A 25,571-nucleotide genomic window follows, 5' to 3' on the forward strand; every position below is an offset into this window, starting at 1 on the left:
TACTTTTAGTAGAGACAGGGTTTCACCATGTTGGCCAGGATGGTCTCGATCTTTTGACCTCGTGATCTGCCCGCCTCGGCCTCCCAAAGTGCTGGGATTACAGGCGTGAGCCACCACACCCAGCCAGGGAATCACATTTCCATGACACATGCTCAGAGGACCTAAATCATCCAATGTTTTCATTCACTCCTTTCATAAGGTCTTCATGTGGATCTGTGTTCAAACATTAACTGTCATCACTGCTTTTTTACTGCCTCCTAACAATATAGCTGGCAAGTAAAGAAAAGATAGTTCTTACCATTGAGATATTTTTCTAGATACAGTGTTCTGGGCATATGAGGCCTGGAATTTCTGCAACCAGCTTTGGTACCATAAAAGAAGTCAGCTTGAGGATGCCAGCACACGTAGGTAGCGCTGAAAGAATTGTAAAGAAATGGAGCTGGAGTCTCGATCAAACCCTTCCTGAAGCGAATCTTGTAATTTTTCAGTTATATGAGCCAGCTATCTTTATTGTTTAAGCTAGTTTAAGGTAGGTTTTGTCCTTTTACCTGAAGAGACTTAACTGATAAGAGAATTCCCAATGTATTTAAGTGTAAACATCAAGCTTCTTATCACACCCTTATAAGCCCCTTGCCTCCTTTTCTGACCTTTTCTTTCACTTCCTAACTCTTCACCATGCTGTGATTACATAGTTCTTACTCCTTGAATAAGACTATTCTACCTTCCAGTTGCTGCTCCCTCCTAACGGCCTGCTCCATATCTTAAGACATTTAACTCCTGGGCATTCAAGTCTCAGCTCAAATCCCACCTCTTAGCCTGGACAACATAGTGAGACCCCATCTCTTCCCACCCCCCAAAATGTTAGCTGGGTGTGGTGGTACACACTTGTAGTCCCAGCTACTTGGGAAGCTGATGCAGGAGGATCACTTGAGCCCAGGAAGTTGAGGCTGCAGTGAGGTGTGATTGTGCCACTGCACTCCAGCCTGGGTGACAGAGTGAAACCCTGTCTCTAAAAAACAAAAAAAAATCCCATCTCCTCAGGGAGGACCTTCTGATGATCTAATTTATGTTCCCCACTGCTCACCTCACATTCCTTCATGACCAAAATACCTTGTGTTTGTTAGAGTTCTTATCCCTGTTTGAAGTTATTTATGTGTTTGTTAGAGTTCTTATCCCTATTTGAAGTTATTTATGTGTTGGCTTGTTGATTCTGTTACCTTGACTACAATATAAGGCCCACAGGGCAGGGGCATTGCCTGTGTCGTTCATTTCTCTTTCCCAAGTGTCTGGCATGGAGAAGTACTCAACAAATATTTGCTGAAATAGCAATGGCCTTTTGGATACACACACTGTGTATGACGGTCCAGCTGGAGGAGGCCTTCTGGGTAGGGTTTAAGAGCAACTGTCCATTCCAGTGCATTCTCCTCGGGGTTTAGTTGTCTTCTTCCCATGTCATGCAGTTGTTTCACCTATGCTGCCTAGTTCTATTTTTTTGTCTCTGCTCTCTCAAGAATCTGTTTCTTCTTTAGGAGGAAACAAGAAAGGGCACTTAGTGTTTAGTTGTGAACGCAGAATCTTGAAGGTGGGAAAAAAGATTTGACTTCAAGAATACAAGAGGAATGAGCAAATGACAATAAGGAGCTGGAGGCAGCCAGGCTGACCTCTGTCTTGAGCTGTCCCACTCACTATGGTGTATTCAATCAGGCATAAAGCTGTGATTCTCCTAGGGCTCAGAGAAGGCAGCCATGCTCTTGTCTTAGCAGAGGTCAAAGTACAAGGACTGATCAGAGCAGAGGGTTTTTCTATTTATTACAAAAGTTGTTACACAAATACAGCTGACCAGAAGGTCTAAAAACAGCCCAGACTCTTCCAACCCTCATGCATCTGTAGATAGAAGGAGAGCTGTGGTCTTGCTCACACACAGGGGAGCCCTTCTTAGAAGAACTGCCTGTCCCTTGGAAGGTTCAGAGTCTTGGGTCCAGCAGCAGAGAGGAGCCCAACCTGCGTGGACAACCCCTTGAGGCAGCCCTTGGTCACAGCTGCTCTGGGTGGGCAGCAGGTTTAAGTTTCATAGTTCACATGTTCCCACCACACAAGTCAAATCAAGGCATGAAAATAAAAGGGAAAAAGGGGAAGGCTGGAAAAGGGAGCCTGGAAGAGGTTGCAGGTAGGGGAAGGAGACACAGTGGGCTTCCGAGGAGCTGGCAATTTCTTGACTTGGATGGAGTTACATAGTATTCACTTTAAAATTATTCTTTAAATTGTACATACATGTTATATACTTTTCAGTATGCATATCTTTAAATTTTAAAAATTAAAAAAAAAAGAGGCTAAAAGTGAATAAAGGGGCGGATGATGGAACAGAAAAGAAGAAATTAAAGAGGAGAGACGACGAAGGAAGAAGATGGCCAAGGTGGAAGACGAGAAAGTCCTGGAGGTGGTAATGCTGGCCTCAGTTTCTCTTCTTCTGTCTGGATACTGGTTCTACTTCTAGGTACCGGAGCCCGACCAGCATACCCAGGATGGAGAAACCTTAAATACAGAGGAAAGACTAGTGACTAACATACATACGGCACCTTTCTTCTCTCTCTCTCCTGTGTCCACCCTCTGTACTAGCTCTAGAGCTGGGACAGCTCCTGTAGGAGGTCTAGGGTGGTTGGATGCTTACTTGCCACCATCAGGGGTGCCAGGACGCCAATCGTGGGAGCTGCAGTTCCATAGACAAACAACTCAGAGAGGAAATGCCCCAGGGCGAGGAGGAAGGTCCAGAGTGTGATGTGATAGAGCCTACAGGGAAGCAGACAGAAATGGGAACTAAACTTACTGTTTGTTCAGAACAGAGGAAAAGTATCAGACTTCATACAGACAAATAAGAACCCAGGATGTGATTAAGGTTTAAAAGAAAGGACACTTGTTCCTGAGGAAGAGCTGGTTATTTGATCACAACAATATTCTCATCTAGGGCAAAACTGAAGGTTTCAACTGCTAAACTTAGAGGAGAATGGTTTGGGCATCCAGAATGAATGTCCAAGTCTCAGCAAAGTGGTGAACTCAGCTGTAGCAAAGCAGAACCTGAATGATGACAATCGCAGGCAGTGTAGACAACTTTGGATCCAGCACGCTTACATATTCTATTTATCCAAATTGGTTGACTCTGCAGTCTAATCCCACCTAGCAGGCATCTGGCCACACACTTGTCGGTGTTTATACGATGGATGCCACAGAACGAAAGGCATCATGGTGAGTAAGGAGCAAGGACACCTCTGGGGCTTTTAGATGCTCTTGCAATATACGTTGGTCACTTTGTGTCTTAGCCTAGAAAAGTAGTCACATTGAGGAATGGTGACAACCTCATGGGAAGAGAACTTATTTTTCAGCTTTGACTACAAGGTAGAGAAGAGACAGGCTACTAGGTGACTGACCACTTTGTTTGCTGATATCTTTTTTTTAAGTATAAAATTTTTTAAAATTATGAAATACTTCAAACATACAAAAAATTTACTGAACACTATAATGAACACCAATGCAACCAACACTCTGCTCCCTCAGATCTTAACATCTTGACATTTTGTTTCAGACTCTTCTAATAAAAACTTACAGAGAAGAGTTAAATCATCCTGTGTATCCTTATCCTGCTCTAAGTCTGTTCTCCCTCATCCCCACAAGTAACTGGTATCTTACATTTGATTATTTGTATCTCTCCTGTGCATGTTTTTACACTTTTTTTTTTTAGACAGACTCTAGCTCTGTCTCTCAGGCTGGAGTGCAGTGGCACAATCTCAATTCACTGCAACCTCCGCCTCTTGGGTCAAGCGATTCTCCTGCCTCAGCCTCCTGGAGTAGCTGTGACTACAGGTGCACGCCACCACGCCCAACTAATTTTTGTATTTTTAGTAGAGATGGGGTTTTGCCATGTTGGACAGGCTGGTCTCGAACTCCTGATCTCAAGTGATCTGCCCACCTTGGCCTCCCAAAGTGCTGGGATTACAGGCGGAAGCCACCGTGCCTGGCCCATTGTGGAAACAATATGTATGTGTGTTGACTTTCAGTCTCTAGTTAGGGAGGGAATAGGATCAGAATGCACATCAGAAGTGTATGGATCAAAGTCCTAGGCTAGAAAGGGCTAGAAACAGGAGTCAGCGTTTGCAGCTGTCCTGTGTGAGGAGAGGGGAAAGTAAATGGTAACTGAGGTAAAGATAAGTCTGGATCAGGCCGGGCACAGTAGCTCAAGCCTGTAATCCCAGCACCTTGGGAGGCCAAGGTGGGCGGATCACAAGGTCAGGAGTTCGAGACCAGCCTGGCCAACATGGTGAGAACCTGTCTCTACTAAAAATACAAAAATTAGAGGGGCATGGTGGTGCGCACCTGTAATCCCAGCTACTGGGGAGGCTGAGGCAGGAGAATGGCTTGAACCCAGGAGGCGGAGGTGGAGGTTGCAGGGAGCTGAGATTGTGCCACTGCACTCCAGCTTGGGTGACAGAGCAAGACTCTGTCTCAAAAAAAAAAAAAAAAAAAAAAAAGAGATAAGTCTGGGTTGTCTTCGCTCACTTCAAAAGCACAACAAGCAAAAGATATATCCCTCATACTCATTAGCAATTCTTCACCGTGGTACAGGTCTTTAAAATGATTATTCAATCCTCCCTTCCTCTTAGTCACCCTGAGAGGTAGAACAGATATCTATTCTCATTTTATGGATGAAGAGGCCAAGGTGCAAGGAAGGTGAATAATGGACTTGCTACTGCAAAGCTAGTTACCAAAAGAACTGGGCCCAGAACTAAACACACTGCTTCCAAAAAAGTATGTGTCATTCTAGGACAAGTAAACTGCAGTTTCAAGTTTGAAAAAAAATTAAAAAAAAATAATAATAAGGTTGAAGAGATCAAACGGCTAATAGCCCTGCTTCAAATCTCACTTGAGTCAGTCTTTCTTTAAACTAACTGCATCTCTAATATTTAGATGTGCAAAATCAGGAATGAAAGTCATGACCTCCAGGGCTGCTAAGAAAAGACTTAATCAAGATCATGTAGATAAAAGCTCAGCATAATAAGAGGGGCTCAATAAATATTATCGCCTCCTGTTTTCCCCAGATGCCAAGAGCCTGGATAAGACAGAAAAACATTTTAATGTGAAGCTGGCATTCCGATAGCCTCCCTTGGTGACCTGAACCAACTGTTTCCACCTAGATTGTGATGATGACTGTCGCTGGGAAGAAAGCTTGAGCCCCCTCCAGTGGCCAGAGCTGGTTATGGCTTCTGATTGCCTGCAATTGTTCCACCCTGGTCTGTTTGAGTACCCAAGACAGGTAGAATTCAGGAGCCCTAGCTTCTCTTTCACCCTCACCTGCTGACGCTGCATACACATACAACAGTTTACTTGTGGGTTCCTCTTTTTTCATGGATTGTGATTTCTGTTCATTCCTGCTTCTTAAGGAGGAATGTGAGAAAGGTATGTGTGGGTGGCTACTCTAAAAAGAGCATACCACTCTACTTCTTTAGTAGAAGAAAAGCTGATTCTTTCATAAAGAAGTGGAGGGGCATGATGCAGGCCACTGGATAATGGCCTGCCAGTTTGCTATGTCAGTTCCAAAGAATTTTCAGACTTTAATGAAGACCTGTTAGGTCTATTATGTTTCCTAGGCTTGGAGGGGATGTAACCTATGAGTCTTTTATTATCCATATTCTAAGCTAATGCATTAAAATGATTAACAGTTCCCATTACTCAAGGTAACAGCTTTGCCTCGCATCTGATTTCCAACAAAAGGATGCTAAAGCTCTTCCTTCCCTTACATACGTCTTGTTGTGAATGTCAATGGCACAGAGGCAGCGAATCACTGATGAGAGCAGCGTCCAGATCCCAAAGGTCCGAGCTTGGAGGCCATTCACTGTGTAGCAGAAAAAAGCAAGAGTGTTCAGAAGGGGAGACTTGGGGTTCCTTCCAAACTCCTCCTATTTCACTGGTGGTTCGTGGGAGGTAGGGAGCTGGACCTGACCTCTCTGTGGCTGGGCAAGATGGAGGTCCTAGTGGCAACATGGGAACTAGAAGGAATAGAAGGAATTCCAGAATGAGAACTTCTCAGATTCTCTTCAAATGTCTACAGTTGGAAGGGAAGTTCCAAGAGTGGAAACCCACAAAGAGCCCAGTCAGGCAAATAACTCTTAGATATAGTAATTCACCCCTTTTGTCCTGGAAGCCTAGAGGGTCTGGATCAGGACAGGTTTTGGGGAATGTTGTAGAGACTGATCTGGAAATACAAGATGCCCAGGAGACCAGTAGACTTTCAAGGCTGATCCAGGAGAGAACTCAGAGATATTGGGGACCAATTTAGATGCCCACATATGGTCTTTAAGATATGTGAGTGCCTGGGTCTCTTCCTGCATCCAGATCTATGCTGTTGGATGAACCAATACCAGGCTGGTTTCCTGTGTGCATGGCAGTGGGACAAGGCACTGTTTTTTTGGTGTTTGCTGGGGGCACCCTGCTCTTGGTAGCTTTGTTCTGACATTGCTGTATTAAATATCTTGTCCTGAAAGTATGGGTCATATTCCACCATAACAGTGGTTCTTGACTCTGGGCATTTATTACAATCAACCGATGTAGTTTTATAAAATTACAAGGCCTGGGTACCAGACCAACTATATCATATTCTCTGGAGGAGGGCCCCAGGCATAAGTATTTTCTAGAAACTCCCTGCTTGGGTGATTTAAATGCAAAACCATTGAGCTAAGGCATCCAGTGGCTTGGGAATGCCAAAACAGTGAAAGCAAAGATACTTTCTTTGCTGGTCTACTACCTGCTGAGTAACATAAATTTTAAGGGACAAAATTGACAACTGAAAAGTCTACTAATGTTTACTTGGGCTTTAAGGATTTTTCCAGCCTTTGGAAAACCAGACAGCTCTCCCAAATTCACAATGCTGAAGACCATTAGATGGTAGTGAGAAAAAATTCCGCATGCCAACCAAATATCTAGCATTAGCCCTGGATAGCTACATTCTTTATAAACCAATTTGATAGCTTTTCTCATGAGAAGACTAAGGACTTTTCTCTAGTTAAGAGTACTCAACCAGCCCTAACCAGATTAGGTATGAGGTGAAATTCTGTGGGACACTTTAGAGCACTGCTACTTTCAGAAGAGTACCATGAAGTCCCCTAGATCACAAGGGAGATGGCAGCCTCAGCTTCCGTGCTGGCTGAACACACACACACACACACATAAAGTTCTGCTCAGCTATATGCCTTTAAGTCACATGACCTCTGGACCTCTTTGTCTCAACTTTAAACTCAAAGGTCTAGACCAGATGACCTCTAAAAACCTGTGAATCTATATAGGGTTCCATGACCACCTGAGGGCAGCATTTGAAGGTGAAAAGATGGAATTATTCTGCTCACTTTCCCAGGTTCTTTACTTTTATTATATTTGAGCTTTCTTAAAATGAGCCTTAGCCTACTTAATTTCATTTTATACTCAGACACTGCAGAAAAACGAGCTAGGTCAGAGCCTGAATCTGGGTTAGCTATAAATGTGACACAGAATTGTCATCTGCTGTGAAACAGTGCTGCAGCTTAAACTACCCCACACATCAGCGTGATGAAGTGCAAGCTGAAATGGACACTCTCAGTAGAGAGGCTCAGGAAGCCAGGAAAGGCTGCCATGGGCCTTCTTAAGTTTCATTTTGGGAGACCAACTTGAAGGGATTGTAAATATCTTCTCAGGGACTATGTCATGGAAGACCTTGAATTAATAACTCTCCATCTGTAACATGGAATATGAGTCATGTAAGCCCCACCTTGATTCTGAAGAGGGCTTTGAGACATATGTAAAGCTTCTTTATGGCTTTCTTGTCAGGCATCACAGAGTCACCAAGTAAGTCTATTTCCTCACTTGCCCTTATAACGGTTTTTTTTTTTTTTTTTTAATACATGAATTGCCCAGGGCAGTGTAAAATGAATGAAAAGTATTCAGAGAAGCTTGGGGGAAAAAGGGTCAGGTGCTCACCACAAAGTCTATTACTCCAGTAGCTGCCAAAGGCTAGCTAAGGCAGCATCAGAATCATCTGGGAAGTTTTTTAGCAACTGGATTCCTGAGCTCCACCCAGGTTCAATAAATAGGTTTGGTGAGGGAAATGGGTACCTGTGTTTGTTGAAGTTTCCTAGGTTATTCTGATGTACAGCCTGGTTTGGGAACCACAGCATAGGGCCAGTCCCATAAGTCCTATAAAGGATGCAGAAATTCTTTGATTTCTTACCAAGGTTTGGCTTGCCAGTGTAGAGCTTTTCATAGAGAAAAGTGTGGTCTCGGAAGCTCTGCAGCGTGTTCCCCATGGCTATGATGGACACCATAACCAGCCAACTTCTTAACACATTCAGGAAACGGCTCATGACTCCCCTCAAACGTGGGAGGACTTTTTGCCTTGGAAACAAAGGCAGAGGACATGAGACAACGAGGGCCAGTCTATGTTAACCATAAGCAGGAAGGGAGGAAGAATGAAGCAGGCCAAAAGGAGATATTCAGTCACACTAATAGTGGTGAATGAACAGTATACTTTGCAATAAGTGGCACAGTACTTATCCTTGTCTAAGCAATTTCTCCAAAATGTTACCCTAAATCAGAACTCCTTTTTCTGGGTTGGAATCAGTCCTCTATCTTTACTTCTATACCTTCACGTTTTCATGCTATTCCTTCGTAATGCAAATAGCTCAAAGGCGATTATAACTATACTCACAGACACCTGCCTGGCTATTGATGACGGATTCTTCCAAGCCTATGGAACTTTATAAATTTGAGTGGGACTTATGGTGTGAGGTCACTATTTACATCCCTAGGTTTTCTGGACTCTGGTTCTCAGGTATACCATGCTCCATAAACTGGAAGAACAATCTAAAAGTTAAAAATAAACTGCTGTGTGTCAACTCAAAATCCTAAGCCCACCACGGACTGAACAGAGCCCCTCTTGGCCTAGGGGACCCCAGAAAAATCCTAAAACTGAGCTCCCGGCCATGACGAGATGGGAGGTCTGACATGCCCTGTTATATTCCTTCTGTTTTCAGGTTTAGAGACAGACACTTACCAGCATTAAAGTTAAAATAGAGATCATAAGAATGACAGAACAGATTCTTTGTGCAATAAGATACCAAATTATAAACAAGACCTAAGGCCATGCCAGGCAAGGGTTAAGTCACACACTCCTACATTTAAAGAATAAAACTTATATTCTGCCACAAGGTTTTTTTTTCTCCAGCAGCTAGACGAACACTGGCCTTGAGATAAGCAATATTAAAACAATTACAGCTCATCCAGCTCACAGAGGCTGACTACCTGACCCCTGTTCACCAGTTGTAACTACAGCTTTGATTGGACAAGAGACTGATTTCAGTAATTTTCTCCAGATAAGACCACCAACTGTGGACTGCTCCTGGCCAGTTTAGCAAGATCACACACTTGAGTGTCTTGGTGTGCTGAAAAGACTTTTTGACGTATAGAGCCTAGGTGTGATAGACTTAAATGTTAGGTCTCCACTCCAAAGTGAACACGGGTCATATGTGGTTACACACGTTTGTTCAATATGCATGTGTCAGGACCACCTTCAGGAATATTCATAGCTCCTCCTGTAACCTGTTGAATGTGTATGTTTAGCTAACCTGTTCAGCATGAAGCTCTACCCCAAACCCTTCTCCTTCAAAGTAACTGTCTCTGGTCTTGGTGGGAGGCACTCTTCCCTGTTGGGTGGCTATAACCCTTTGCAAGAGATAAAGCCTCTTTTCCTTTTTTCCAAATTTATAAATTGTGCATGTTTAAGTCAATGTGTGACTTTAGGACTAGTAAGAAAATTATATAGCGAAGGAAACAGCAATCTTGGTGTTGGGTTGCAAGATAATAATAGGTTTCAGTCATTGAGCACCTACACCATGAACTGTGCCAAGCACCTAACATATATTACCATGTAATCTTTACAATGAGGTAAGCCGGCACTATTAATATTTCCATCTTACAGATGAGGGTTGGAACGGAGAGGTTAAACAAGTTTCTTAAGGTCACACAGCAAAGTTGGCAGAGCTGAGATAAGAATCATGGTCTGCTGGACTGCTGCAGTGCTACCTCACTGTTTGAGACTATTTTAATGAAGTTCCCATTTTTTGAGAAAGAAAAGCATACCATATCCACTTTTGTCTTCAAGTTGTATAGAAAATACAATTAGATTACATACTTTTTGGTTTTTAATTTATTATTTATTTATTTATTTTTTGAGACAGGGTCTTGCTCTGTCACACAGGCTGGAATGCAGTGGCATGGCCATGGCTCATTGCAGCCTCGAAATCAAAGGCTTAAGTGATCCTCCCACCTCAACCTCTCCACTTGGGCTCAACTGATCCACTCACCTTGGCCTCGCCTCCCAAATGCTGGGATTACAGGTGTGAGCTACAGCACCCAGCCTTTTTTTTTTTTTTTTAAGGCTTAGATCAACTCTTCTTGAGTAGTAATTTCAGTTAGTCTGATTTAAATAAAACCAAAATAGATAAATAATCTAATAATGGAATGACTTTATCCCATCCTCATTATTATTTTCTTGGTCCACGGTTTACCTGTTGTCAGGTTAACCTCTTGGGCCTGAAGTGGTAATAAACTAACAGGCTTTCTTTGTCACTTTGGCAATACAAGTTTCGGTATTGTTCTATGCTATCCAGTGAGATAGATATTAAAATCAGCAATGGCCCAAGACAGTGTGAAACACCGCCCCCCGCCCCCACTCCCCACCCCAAACTAGCAATAAAGAGATCTAGAGAAGGAAGGGTGAATTGATGAGCCCTTCAGGGAAAGCTGGATCACAAAGGTGGTCTCTGTCCAAGATCAGAGAGACTGAGGGTCTACTGGACATCACAGGCCATTATCACTTGGGCCAAGATCCACCTATCCTCTTTATTTTCTCACCCTCTCTCAAGAGGAGACTCCTCCGGGGTTTAGAAAAGCTGCATGGATGTACCTCTCCAGTTTTCTGCACAAGTATGCCTTCTATTTCACAGAAGTGTTATCTGTTAGAAATCCCAACAGATAGCTGATGAGGACAGAGCCTAAGCACTTCTGAATTGCTCTGCCAATTTCTCAACCTAATTTCCCTAAAGCTTAAGGGCCTCTTAGAGTGTATACAACATCTATTTCTAAATTTTGTCCTGGCCCTGGCCCAGCCCAGCCAAGCCCAGCGCAGCATAGGTGTGCTGTTAAAACTTAATCAGGAGAGAGGGATTCTTATCCTGGCCCTACCACTTAGTAGCTGTGTGACTCTAGGGTAAGTCATTTACACTTTTCAGTCTCGGTTTCCTCATCTGCAAAATGGAGATAGAAATAGCAACCCGAAGCGCTATTGTAAGAATTATATGAGAAAAAGTGAAGGCTCTTTGTACAGTGCTAGGCTCATAGTGGCTGCGCATTCGCTCATCCATTCCTCCGTTCCTTGAATTCACCAAGCCTTCTCCATCTTCCTAGCTCCCCCTTGTCATCGCCTCTCGAACCCTTTTCCCCCCAAAAGGTTGCCTTCCAGTTATCTTCCTTCCATCCCACCTCCATTTTTCCAGACTCTCCGGATACTCTCAATCAGAAGCAACACAGACACCTACATCCCTCTTCTCCCCCATATTCTCCTTACCTGGCGACCGGACCCCCAGCAAAGAAGTGGCAGCCGCAGCCGCCGCCGCAAACAAGCTCCCCCAGGACAGCTCCAGCCCGGAGTCCACCTGAGCCATTTGTCCCCGCCCCCTCCCTCAGCCCTGCTCCAGGATTGGGCCGTTTCCGTCAGTACTCTCTCTGATTGGCTGTCCCGGTTTCGCCCGAGCAGGAGATGGGGAGTGAACCCCTTTACTGCCAATCAGCGGTTGCCGCTGCCTAAGCCTCTCCCCAGGTACGCCGCTCACGCCGTAAGCCCTCCTGTTGGAGCTAGCGGAACTCAGGGTTTGGAGTCAACCTCGTAGGGGCGGAGAAAAAAACTGCGGAAAAAAAAAGAAGACTCCGTTCAGCTGAGGGCAGGGCTCTGCGCCCGCGCTGCGCGGCGGTGACGACATTCGCCCGCGTCCGCAGCTGAGCGTTATGAGCGCCTGCGCAGTGGCTCCGAGCGGGCGGTTGCTTGTTGGTTGTTGTAGTAACCAGGGAAGCAGCCGTCGGTGGCTGCCCTGAGCCTTGCTGGGGAAGGAAGAGGGAGGTAGGCGCAGAGTGCGGTCCACGCCTGCTCGCCCCGAACCATGGGAAGATGAGACAGGTAAACGCCTGCTCCCGCGCGCTTCCCTACCCTACGGAGGAGCGTTCCCGGGTCCGGGCTGGCGCCTGCCGCAGCGCTTCCCGCTCAAAGCCCGGGAGTAGCTGTTGGCTTCCGGGCGCGCCGCGTTGAATCGCGGCTGCGGGGTCGTCCCGTCCTTCCCTGGGGGAGCATCTGCGGACCTACGTGGGATTGGGGTGAGCTGGGGGTGGGGCTGAGAAGCAGATTCCTTTAGGGCGAGGAGTCTCCTTAGGCGAGTGTCTCTAATCGTCTTCCGATCGACCTGTTTCTCCCCGCTCTGCAGGCAGCCTAGGAAAGGTTGGCATCCCTTCCCGTTTGGAGGTTTTGTTTGTTTTAACTTAAAGGGCTTCCCAACATTTTGGGAAAGATCAAGAAATCCCGTTGAGAATCCCCTGAAGAAAGCCATTGAAGTTGTTAGACATTGCCCATTGCGCCGAAGATCTTTGATCATTATCGGGGTCGGTTTTTTTTTTTTTTTTGTCTTATTTACAGTCTCATCGTATTTATGAATGCATGGAAAAGTTAAGAAGGATTGACAGCAAGTAATTATCGCTGAGTAATTTGGGATTATGGTCATTTAAACGTGTTCCTTTTATTTGTAGTTCCTATATCTTCTTCTGACATACACAACGAACATGTGCTTTTTTACTTCGGAAAAAATATTTTAAGTTAGAAATGCAGTGTTGGAAATTTCCTAATTTTATCGTCTATTTGAGAGTCATACCAAAGTTTGTGATTTTTAGTCAGGAAGAATAATTTTTAAGAGTGGAAGGGCATTCCTCCCCTCCCCCACCTATTTATATGGACCTTTGATTCAAGAGAATATATTCATTTTTCGGTTCATTGTTGAATTTATTTTACTGGAAACATGATGGCATCTTGTCAGCGTGCTTGTCATAGAGTCTAAATGTTTGCAGGGTTTTTTTTTTGTTGTTTTTTTTTGAGACGGAGTTCACTCTTGTTGCCCAGGCTGGAGTGCAATGGCGCGATTTTGGCTCACCGCAACCTCCACCTCCCGGGTTCAAGCGATTCTCCTCCCTCAGCCTCCCGAGTAGCTGGGATTACAGGCATGAGCCAGCACAGCCGGCTAATTTTTTGTATTTTTTGTTTAAGTAAAGACGGGGTTTCTCCATGTTAGTCAGGCTGGTCTCGAACTCCCGACCTCAGGTGATCCGCCCGCCTTGGCCTCCCTAAGTACTGGGATTACAGGCGTGAGCCACCCTGCCTGGCCTGCAAGGGTCTTAAACCTCGAGTTTTTATTTATTTATTTTTAATCCAGGCCAGGTTTGTCTAGCAAGGAATATATGTTTTAGGGAATCAGTCACCTGCCTCAAACTGCCCTGAAAGTGAAGAGTCTATCCTTTTGGTGCATATTCGATTTAGTAAATAATGAGAAACTCAAACTTAGTAACAGCTCTTCAAATATATAGAGCACAGACTGTATGTTTGAAAAAAATCTTGATTTTTGTGGCATATTGAGGCACTCTTATGGAAAGTAAACTTCTAGAGGTTGAGCACTGTTTAGGAATATAGTCATTCTCATTACTTAGATTATCAGCAGTAACCAATAAATAGACAACTGCATTGTGTTTCAGGTCAATTGATCCGATCAAGTTGATTTCTTGCAGGAATCTGTGCCATCCAAATTGCTTGATCCAGTGAATCTGCTAGGAAAGGTCTCTGAGGCCCCCGTCTGCTGACTGCATGACAAACCCTAAAGGAAATGCCAATCGTGATGGCCCGGGACCTGGAGGAAACAGCATCATCCTCAGAGGATGAGGAGGTCATAAGTCAAGAGTAAGTAATAGCAAGCCTGCTTTTGACCTGTGCTTTATACTCTTTCAGTTATATACTCTTACATACTCTTTTACTATATACTCTTCTCTTTTCCTTATATACTCTTTTATCTAGTGTCATTCCTTGGGGATTATCTAACTCTGGTTTTAGCTTCTATCCATAATGTCATTTAAGGTCTTGTTACTCAGTCCCTATCAGCTATGAGAAATGAGATAAGGCTCTCTTTCTGGGCTCATAAGTGAACATCAGCTCTAGATGTTGTAAAATGCAAGTAGTAGCTCTTGGTGAACTCTTGCTCAGAGCTCCCAACAGAAGATTTTGAAATGTTTAAGTATTGAAGAAAAGCATGTCCAAACTCTACAACATTAGTTACGTTTGCTAATTTTCTCAAAAGCCTTTACAATGATAAAATGGTGGTAATATAGAGAGGTCAGGTAACTTACCATAGTAACTCTGAGGCAGGAAATTAGAGTTCTATAGCCTGTGCTGTGTCCATTGACCCACATTGCTTTCCTGAGTTTTTAGTTAAGAGTCCAATTTCATGATTACTGGATCATCACAATAAGAATGAATAATAGCCAGGCGTGTTGGCTTATGCCTGTAATCCCAGCACTTTGGGTAGCCGAGGTGAGTGGATCACCTGAGGTCAGGAGTTCAAGACCATCCTGGCCAACATGGTAAAACCCCATCTCTACTAAAAAAACAAAAATTAGCTGGGCGTGGTGGTGGGTATCTGTAATCTCAGCTACTCTGGAGGCTGAGGCAGAAGAATGGCTTGAACCTGGGAGGTGGAGGTTGCAGTGAGCTGAGATCGCACCATTGCACTCCAGCCTGGGCAACAAGAGCGAACCTCCATCTCAAAAAAAAAAAAAGAATGATAATGATAAATATAGCTACTACAGATGACGATAAAGGCTTTATCTCATCTATATCTTATATCTTTTTAAATCTGAAGGTGTTATTATTTTCACTTTTTTAAACTCAGTCTTATCAGGAAATTTCCTCAGTGACCCATAGAGAGTAAGTGATGCATTGAGATTTGGACTTAGCTTTTCTGGATTTTGATCACTTTGCTCTTTTGCCTCCTTTAATTATTACTTGACCCAGAGTAAAGAGAGAATCTGGTTTAAAGGTAAAATTCATTTTTAAGATTCTCCCTGAGTCCTTTTGGATATGTGTGTGCTGTGTAACCTGAAAAATAGAGATAATATCTCCCAGGCTATTTTGTAGGGGTCTGGTTAGACTCAAATAGAATAATGTATGTGAAATTACTTTGTAAGTGCTATACAAATGTAAGACATTATTCTTACTGGTTTTAATATTGAATTTATGGTGGGCTTCTTGTAAGATAGAAGATTACTTGTAATTTGAAAAAAATTGTTGAAGCATTAAGAAAGCTTTGAGGAAACGTTTCTTATCACTGTTAGGTCATAGAAACTAATAGAGATCTGAAAGTATATTTGGGTCATTCTTGTTCAGGATAATTAAATGGATAATTCCCTCTGGTTACTTTCCCTTCTGACTTTTTGCTTTCAGTGTGCTGCCTCTTACCCATTTCATAAAACTTTTAACTTCTGCTGCAGGTATCAGTCTTTCTCTTTTTAAAGGTTGTTCTTTTACTCCATTACTGTCTCTCTTATTAGTGGGTTTACAGATTGGTCCTGACAAATGTTAGATTGAACTATATGAAACTGCCATTTTGGTAGGTCAGAAACAGTCAAATACTGACGATTGCAGATAGTTTGACCTAATATTATAGTAGGTACTTAGTAAATTCTTGCTGACTGAATAACGAAATGAAGGAATAAATGAAGGCTTTGTACTTTACATTACCTTAGATCAGAGTTGTGAACTTTTTTATACCACGGATTCCTTACCAGAATAATATTTTTAAGGCTTAAAATAAAATACATATTATTACAAAGAGTACCAATTACATTCAAATGCAGTTATTAAAACACATTTTTTTTTTTTAAGTATTTATTGATCATTCTTGTTTCTCGGAGAGGGGGATATGGCAGGGTCATAGGATAATAGTGGAGAGAAGGTCAGCAGATAAACACATGAGCAAAGGTCTCTGGTTTTCCTAGGCAGAGGTCCCTGCAGCCTTCCAGCCTTCTGCAGTGTTTGTGTCCCTGGGTACTTGAGATTAGGGAGTGGTGATGACTCTTAAGGAGCATGCTGCCTTCAAGCATCTGTTTAACAAAGCACATCTTGCACCGCCCTTAATCCATTTAACCCTGAGTTGACACAGCACATGTTTCAGAGAGCACGGGGCTGGGGGCAAGGCCATAGATCAATAGCATCCCAAGGCAGAAGTATTTCTCCTAGTACAGAACAAAATGGAGTCTCCTATGCCTACTTCTTTCTACACAGACACAGTAACAATCTGATCTCTCTTTCTTTTCTCCACATTTCCCCCTTTTCTTTTCAACAAAACCGCCATTGTCAGCATGGCCCATTCTCGATGGTCGCTGTCTCTTCGGAGCTGTTGGGTACACCTCCCAGACAGGGCAGCTGGGCAGAGGCGCTCCTCACTTCCCAGATGGGGCGGCCGGGCAGAGGTGCTCCTCACATCCCAGACGGGGCGGCCGGGCAGAGGCGCTCCTCACATCCCAGATGATGGGCGGCCGGGCAGAGGCGCTCCTCACCTCCCAGACGGGGCAAAACACATTTGTAACATAGTAATATGTGCTGTTTTACTAATACATTAAATAATAAGATCATTTAAAATCTGGGAAAGTTAAATTTTGTTTTCTAAAGACAACAACATGAAGACTGTTTTTGTTTAGTTTGTGTGAGATCAGTACACTGGGAGGGTGGTCTTTGATTAACAATCATAGGTGGGGGGTACTGGGAAGCAGCATAGATGTCTGGGTCACCAGTGTGAGGTGTCATCATTTAGTGACTGAATGATTATTAGGAGGAGAGTTGCCCAATTGTTGTCCAACCTCATCACACTAGCATTTAGATAGAAAGACCATGATCACATGTGATCTAGGGGTGAGTCTTAAACTACTATAACTTAGAAGTAGTGACAAATGTAATACCTGTAATTGGCCAGGTGCAGTGGCTCACACCTGTAATCCCAGCACTTTGGGAGGCCGAGGTGGGCAGATCACTTGCAGTCAGGAGTTTGAGACCAGCCTGGCCAATATGGTGAAACCCTGTCTCTACTAAAATACAAAAATTAGCCGGGTGTGGTTGCGGGTAATCCCAGCTACTCGGGAGACAGATGCAGGAGAATCGCTTGAACCTGGAAGGCAGAGGTTGCAGTGAGCCAAGATTGTGCCACTGTGCTCCAGCCTGGGAGACAGAGTGAGACTCCGTCTCAAACAAAACAAAACAAAAAAAACTGCTGTAATTTTAGATAACGTCAAAGGCACAGATAATGCTAATATTACTATGGTTCGTTGCCTATATTCATAATTAAGAAATACTGAATTTCTAGCAAAAGTTAGTGAAAATAAAGGTATAATTTTCCCTCTGCTCCCATCCAAATTTATGGACCACTTCTTCCTTTCAGACTCCTACTGTTGATTTTTAACTGTTAATCTTGTTTCATCAGCTTATATCTTGTCTATCAGTCACTTATTTTTTACATTAGGAAGCTTAAATCAATCGTGTTCACACCTGAAGCAGCAGGCTTACATTTTAAAAGTTGATTTAGAAGTTTGAAGGCCATAAATCATCTGAAGATGTTGACTTGATCCAAAGATGTATATCCATGGACATCTGTTAGATCTGCTCAGATCCCTAGGCTGTGTTAAAGTATTAATTCATTGCAATCCTGGACTTCAGGACTAGAAACTGTCCAGGCAGTCTTGTTTTGCATGGTATTATTTCAAATAGAAAATGTAAAGAGGCTATTTTTCTGTATTTTGCTTGGGGATCCCAAATACAACTCTGTATGTAGATATAGAAACTTTCATATAAGAACGTGATGTAAGATTTCTTTGGTCACTGAAAAAATGTCAACTTTAATTGCTATTGTAAAAGGCTGGCTTTATATCAGTTTAAAAGATCATTAACAATCAGTTATAAAGTGGGTGCTATAGGAGTTCAGAGAAGGAGGTATCGTAATGGGCTGAAGGAGCTGGGGAAGGCTGCCTGAAGGTGGTGAGACTTCTGGTAGGCCTTGGAGAGTGGACTTAGATAAACAGAGAGAAGTGGGGAAGGCATTTCTAATAGGGGTAGTGGTATGAAGACAGCCTAGAAGCAAGAATGCAAAAGCTACTTACAGCTCCATCTTTGAGTTATGTAGGCTGGGTCCCAGGAGTGAATGATATCTATTTCTCATGAAATTATTCCCGGAAAACCAAAATGTTTTTAGGCTTTCAATAAAGTGAATCATAAAACTGATCTGCTTCGGTAATTCTTCAGATCCTTTGTTTTCATGCGTATAAAAGTGGATTTTAATATATACCAGTTTCTGATGTGAATGAGAATGTAAAGTCCCAAGTTTCAGTTTCCTAATCATTCTGAATTTTTTCCTTTTAGCACCACTTGGTGGGAATATGTTTTTCATGACAATTTCGCATATTCCTTAAGTGTTTTTTTTGACCTGTTTACTGTTTACTCTCTCTTTTAGCTGTTTACTCTCTCTTTTATCTTTCCATAGGTTGGAAGTGAAAAGATTTCTCTGTTAGAGACTTGGCTTTCTACAGATAGTACAGTTAGGGCCTGGGCTCTTCTCAGCTGTGTATCTGTTGATTGTGCTCCCCTTGTCAGGCATTTTTAAATTGGAGCAGCAATCCATTGTTTATAAATGCTAAGGCATAGTGGTGCCAGCTGGTAGCTAGTGCTAGATTGACAGAGAACTTTGGATAGTTTCCAGAGTTCCTGTCTGAGACTTTGTAGTTTAGGCTGCCTGTTTTTTTCTGTACTTGCTGATTTAGAAATATAGTGGAAAAATTAAGGTTGGAAGAGATCATAGGAATCACCTGGCTTCATGCCCACATTTTACAGGTGTTAAAGATGAAGAAGCAAGCAAGCCACAAAAAAATCCTTCCTGCTAAAAAACGTACCCTATTAGCACCATTTCTCACGAGTGGGTACTGTCACCAAGTCAAAGAACAAAAACAATAAGCATCCACATGCCATTTCTAGAAAACGGGGAATAAACTAGGTATGCTGTTCTTTGCTTTCTTCACTAGAAAGCAGTTGGCAGCTTGTCCCAAGTCTAAAGACTGCCTCACTCCTAAGATTGGGAGCCTTATAGACGGTGCATTCAGAGTGTGGATCGTTTTATTTTTTTTTATTATTATTATTATTTTTAATTGAGACGGAGTCTTGCTCTGTTGCCAGGCTGGAGTGGCACGATCTCGGCTCACTGCAACCTCCGCTTCCCCGGTTCAACTGATTCTCCTGCCTCAGCCTCCTGAGTAGCTGGGACTACAGGTGCGTGCCACCACACCCAGCTAATTTTTGTATTTTTAGTAGAGACGAGGTTTCACTATGTGGGCCAGGATGGTCTCGATCTCTTGACCTCGTGATCTGCCTGCCTCGGCCTCCCAAAGTGCTGGGATTACAGGCGTGAGCCACCGTGTCCGGCCCGAGTGTGGATCTTTTTAAAGTTGGATTGGGAGGGGCTGACTTGGCCCTGAGATTTGTAGTATGACCATTGTTAAGGGATGTGGTTATGTGAGGTTTTAAGAGTCGAGTGAATCTTGGCCAAGTGGATTGTATTGCATTTAAGAAATTATCAGTTTAAGTTCCCAAATAATTGAATTCAAGGTATCCAATATATAGAACTTTGCTGAAATGCAAACAATAGAAAGAATACAGATGTTGGGTTCAAATACCTCATCCCTTACTTAACCAGCTGTATGACCTTAGGCAGGTTACTTAACCTTTCTGAGACAGTTTTCCTTCAGTTCATAGTATGGGCAGGGGGATTAAGTGAGATATAAAAGCTCTTAGTTTAAATCCTGGCACATGGTAGGGGCTCAGTTCATTTAATTTTATTTCTCTTCCTACCTCCCTGCCCTAATAAGGGTGAAGATTTTCCTAATCTGTGAGTAAATATTCATCAGCCTAAAATTAAGTTGAGATTTCCTGAGGATAGGGAAAGAGAATAAAGTCAGAGGTCTTTTTCTCCCCTGTGGTTTTATACTGGAGGAAAATATATATTGTTCCATTTAGCATGGGCTTCCTTTAAAATACGTGATTTTAATTGGGATACTTGTATTAATTTAGAGTTTCTAGTTCAGAGTCTTAGGATGCATCATCAAATTGGCTTGAAAATGGACTATAGCGTGTAAAAGGAGTATGTAAATTATTGTGAACTCATCAATTAGGATTCTTTATGTGTGCAAAGGATTACAACATAATCCAAATGGTCCTAAGTAATAAAGAGAATATGTTCACTCATATTCAGGCATATCTTGATTCTGAAACTCCCACTTTATCTCTTCAGTCAACCTCCCGCTGACTTTCTCCTTCACCAACAGCTACAGGCTCTTCTTTCAAGGTCACAGAATGGTGGTTGCCCTTCCAGACTTCTCATTCTCATCTTATACCATCAAGTGGAAGGCAGGCTATCATCTGTAGCCATTATAGAAGAGAAAGAAACCATTGCTTTCTCACAGAGTCCAGAACATGTCTCCTTAAACTCATGGGCTCCAATTGGTTTATGTGCCTATCTCTGAACCACTAACTATACTGAATGATGAAATATCTTGATTGGCTGAAACCAATCAAGGCCCATCCCTGGACCAGGGATTGAGTTAATTTTAAACACACAGCTAAGAATGGGAGATGTGATTTCCCACAGGATATTTGGGATTTGTGTTCCAGAAGGAAGGGGAAACTTGCTAAGCAACAAACCATAGTAATCTGCATCAGCAGTTCAGGTTTTGAGCTGTAAATTAATGAAGGCTTTGTTGTTGTTATAGGGATCATCCATGCATCATGTGGACTGGAGGCTGCAGGAGAATTCCAGTTTTGGTATTCCATGCCGACGCTATTCTTACAAAGGACAACAATATTAGAGTAATTGGAGGTGGGTATAACCTCTCCCACAGAGGACGGAGCTGGGCATGGCCCAGACATCCTTGTCTTAAAGAAGTTGATATGACATATATATAGAGAAAGGGCCTTTGCCATGAGAAAAATCAATTGAGTTGTTATACTTCAAATATTATAATTTCTTAAATTGTTTTCTGCTTATGTTTTTCCTCTGATTTTTTTTCCAGAATATTGTGTACATGTTTTTTTTTTTTTTATTGTGGTAAAATACACCTAACAAAATTTACCATTTTAACCATTTTAGAGTGTACAAGTCATTGTTGTTTAGTACATTAACACTGTTGTGCAGCCATCACCACTGTTTAGTTCCAGAACATTTTCATCATCTCCAAAGTACAGCCAATACCCATTAAGCAGGTATCCCCAGCCCCCATACCACCAGTCCCTGGCAACCACTCACCTATTTTCTGTTTTTATAGATTCCCATATTCTGGATGTTTTATATAAATGGAATCATGTGATATGCGGCCTTTTTTGGCGGGCTTCTTTTCACTTAGCATAATGTTTTCGAGGTTCATCCATGTTGGAGTACATATCAGTCCTTCATTCCTTTTTATAGCTGAATAACATTCCATTGTATATGCTAATGAATGCATTCCAATGATACACCACATTTTGTTTATCTAGTCATCAGTTGATGTACATTTTTTTTTGTTTCCACCTTTTTTTTTTTAATTTTGTTTTTAAAATTTATTTATTTTTTAGATACAGGATCTCACTGTGTTGCCTATGTTGGTCTCAAACTCCTGGCCTTAAGCAATCCTGCCTTGGTTACATGCATAATCCACTGTGTCTGGCCTTTTTCCACCTTTTGTCTGTTGTGAATTGTGCTGCTATGAATGTTCATGGAAAAGTCGTTTGGACACTTATCTTCAGTTCTTTGGGGTATACCTAGGAATGGAATTGCTAGGCCATATGGTAATTCTGTGTTTAACTTATTCCGTGTCAAACTGTTTTCCATAGCAGCTGTACCGTTTTATATTCCTATCAACAATGTATAGGGGTTCCGGTTTCTCCACATCCTCACTAACATTTGTTATTTTCTGTTTCTTAGATTATAGCCATACCAGTGAATATGATGTGGTATCTGGCTGTGGTTTTGATTTGCATTTCCCTAATGAGTAATTTGAATATCTTTTTATGTACTTTTTGGCCATTTGTGTATTTTCTTTGGAGAAAGGCCTATTCAAGTCCTTTGTACATTTTAAAAATTGGGTTGTCTTTATTGTTGTTGAATTATAAGAGTTTTATATGTTATGGATATTAGACAAGATATATGATTTACAAATATTCTTACTCTGTGAATTGTCTTTCATTCTCTTTTTAGTGTTCTTTGATGAGCAAAAGTTTTTTGTTTTGATGACATCCAGTTTATCTAATTTTTCTTTTGTTGCTTATGTTCTTTGTGTCATATCTAAGAAACCATTGCCTAACCCAAGGTCATGATCCCTGTGCTTTTTTCTAAGAGTTTTATAGTTTAAGCTCTTATATTTAGGGCTCAATAGTCTTTGATCCATTTTGAGTTAAATTTTTCATATAGGGTTATGTAAGGGTTCACCTTCATTCTTTTGCGTTTGGATATCCAGTTGTCTCAGCAAAATTAGTTGAAGAGACTATTCTTTTCCCCACTGAATGGTCTTGGCACTATTGTTGAAAATCAGTAGACCATAGATGTATGGGTTTACTTATGGACTTTTAATATTTCATTGAACTATACATTTATCCTTATGCTAGTAACATACTCTTTTGATTACTGTACCTTTGTATTAAGTTTTGAAATTGCGGATTGTAAGTCCTCTAATATAGTTCTTTTTCAAGATCTATTCAGGGTCCCTTGCAATTCAGGGTCCCTACAATTCCGTATGAATGTTAGGATCAGCTTTTCCCCTTTCTTCAAAAATGGCTGTTGGGATGTTGATAGGGAGTGCATTGAATCTATAAATCACTTCTTAGAGTGTTGCCATCTTAATGATGTTAAGTCTTCTATGAACATGGGATGTCTTTCCAATTTTTTGGGCTTCTTTAATTTCTTTCATCACGGTTTTATAGTTTTCTGTGTACAAGTCTTGTACCCCCTTGGTTAAATTTATTCCTAAATATTTTATTCTTTTTGATGTTATTGTAAATAGAATTGCTTTCTCAATTTCATTTTTGGGTTATTCACTGCTAGTGTATAGAAATACACCTGAGTTCTGTATATTGATCTTGTGTCCTGAAACCTTGCTGCACTCATTTATTAGCTCTAATAGTTTTTGTGTTTAGGTTTGTCTGCATGTAATATGTTATCTGCAAATAGAGAGAATTTTAGTTCTTTCTGTCCAACCTGGATGCCTTTTATTTCTTTTTCTTCCCTAATTGTTCTGGCTAAAATTTCTAGTACAATGCTGAATAGAAAGAGGGTGTCTTTGTCTTGTTTTTGATCATAGGAAGAAAGCTTTCTGTTTTCTATCATTGTGTGTGATATTAGCTGTGGGTTTTCATAAATGTCCTTTGTCATGTTGAGAAAGTTTGCTTCTATTCCTAGTTTGTTGTGTGTTTTTGTCATGAAAAGGTGTTAGTCAAATGCTTTTTCCACATCAACTGAAATGATATTTCCCCCTTCAGCCTATTAATGTGGTACATTACATTGACTGACTTTTTGTATGTTGAACCTCCCTTATATTCCTGAGATGAATCCCACTTTGTCAGGGTGTAATTGCTAGTATTTTATTTTATTTTATTTTTTTGAGACGGAGTCTTGCTCTGTCACCCAGGCTGGAGTGCAGTGGCGCAATCTCAGCTCACTGCAATCTCCTCCTCCTGAGTTCAAGCAGTTCTCTGCCTCAGCCTCCCGAGTAGCTGGGATTATAGGTGTCTGCCACCATGCCTGGCTAATTTTTGTATTTTTAATAAAGATGGGGTTTCACCATGTTGGCAGGCTGGTTTTGAACTCCTGACCTCATGATCCACCTGCCTCGGCCTCCCAAAGTGCTGGGATTATAGGCATGAGCCACTACGCCCGGCCTAATTGCTAGTATTTTGTTGAACATTTTTTGTCTGTATTTATAAGGGATATTGATTTATAGTTTTCTTCTGATGCCTTTGTCTGGCTTTGGTATCAGGGTAATGCTGGCCTCATAGAATGGGTTCCCTTCAACCTCTGCTTGCCGTAGGTCTATTCATATTTTCTATTTCTTCTTGAGTCAGTTTTGGTAGTTTATGTGTTTCTAGGTATTTGTCCATTTTATTTAGCTTATCTAACTTGTTTGCATGCAATTGTTCATAGTATTCTTTTATAATCCTTTTAATTTCTGTAAGGTCTATAATAATGTCCCCACTTTCACTTCTGATTTTAGTTATTTCAGTCTTTTCTGTTTTTTCCTTAGTCTAGCTAGAGGTTTGTCAATTTCGTTGATCATTTTTTATTTTTTTTAGCAACAAAGTCTCACTCTGTCACCCATGCTGGAGTGCGGTGGTGTAATCCTAGCTCACTGCAGCCTCAAACTTCTGGGCTCAAGTGATCCTCCTGCCCCAGCCTCCTGAGTAGCTAGGTCTGTGGGTGTACACCACCATGGCTAGCTAATTAAAAAAAAAAAAAAAAAGCTTTTTGTAGAGATGGGGGTCTCACTATGTTTCCCAGGCTGGTCTTGAACTCCTGGCCTCAAGCAGTCCTCCCAGCTCAGTCTCCCAAAGTGTTGGGATTATAGGAATGAGAATTTGCACCTGGCTTTGTTGATAATTTTAAAGACTCAACTTTAAAAATCCAACTTTTGCTTTCTCTTGTTTTCTGCATTGTGTGTATTTTATCAAGTTCACTTATCTCTGCTCCTCTTGGATTTTAAGCAGTGCTCTGAGCCCTGGTGTTAGTCTGTAGCCATCTTCAAAGGTTATAACACTGTGGATCAGAACTGTCTTGTGGTATGGTGGAAAGAGTGTACACTTGGGTTCTCAGCCATTGGTTCAAATCCCAGCTTTGGTATTTCTTAGCTGTGAGTCTTGGGCAAGTGACTTAGACTTTCTTAACCAGTTTCATTATTAGTAAAATCTTAACCAGTTTCATTATTAGTAAAATCATTAGTAAAATGGAGAGAATATGCTATTGTGAGGATTACATCAGATCATTTAGTGTCTGACACATAGTAGGCGCTCAAAACTTGTGCTGCTTATTTTACTGATTGAATAAGATCTACTCTACTTGTAAATGACTTTTGTCTTGTCCCTTAATAAGTCAGGAGTTCAGAGGACTGTTAGCATTGCTTCTGGGATTTGAATCCTCCTTCCTCCCCAAGGATCCTTGTGTTCTAGTCCCCTCAGCAAGTTGCTAAGTTACCATTTAAAGGGAAGTGGTTCATTCATGTTCTCTGAAGCCTGAGTAACTGAAGACCCCTTGCTGAGAAACTCCCTCTAAATATGATTTGAGCCAAAATGTTAAAGGTGGATAAAAACAAATATTCCCCCCAAACATACTTCTTTTGGTCTGCTTGTCACATAAAGTAATCGATGT

The 25,571-nt window shown here is 41.8% G+C and overlaps 2 protein-coding genes across 53 annotated transcripts in view; one reads left to right on the forward strand and one right to left on the reverse strand.

Moving 5' to 3' along the window:
- Positions 1-1,784: 1,784 nt before the first annotated feature.
- On the reverse strand, positions 1,785-11,813 carry ERG28 (ergosterol biosynthesis 28 homolog). 2 transcript variants are annotated; one of them, NM_001135492.1, is given in 5 exon segments: positions 1,785-2,532; positions 2,669-2,787; positions 5,791-5,881; positions 8,246-8,409; positions 11,639-11,680. In NM_001135492.1, coding segments are annotated over 4 exon segments (423 nt in total). In that variant the 5' UTR covers positions 8,379-8,409; positions 11,639-11,680; the 3' UTR covers positions 1,785-2,452.
- An 11-nt stretch (positions 11,814-11,824) lies between these two features.
- The window catches only part of TTLL5 (tubulin tyrosine ligase like 5), a 295,793-nt gene continuing 282,046 nt past the window's right edge, over positions 11,825-25,571 (forward strand). For 36 of the 51 annotated variants that reach the window (XM_063715225.1, XM_063715228.1, XM_054529746.2 and 33 more), the window contains exons 1-3: positions 12,108-12,244; positions 13,891-14,059; positions 20,956-21,062. In XM_063715225.1, the coding sequence (XP_063571295.1) occupies positions 13,986-14,059; positions 20,956-21,062 (181 nt within the window). In that variant the 5' untranslated portion in view covers positions 12,108-12,244; positions 13,891-13,985. 51 annotated transcript variants of the gene reach the window in all.

Source organism: Pongo abelii, chromosome 15, assembly GCF_028885655.2.
Source record: "Pongo abelii isolate AG06213 chromosome 15, NHGRI_mPonAbe1-v2.0_pri, whole genome shotgun sequence".
In the NCBI taxonomy this organism is placed as follows: Eukaryota; Metazoa; Chordata; class Mammalia; order Primates; family Hominidae; genus Pongo; species Pongo abelii.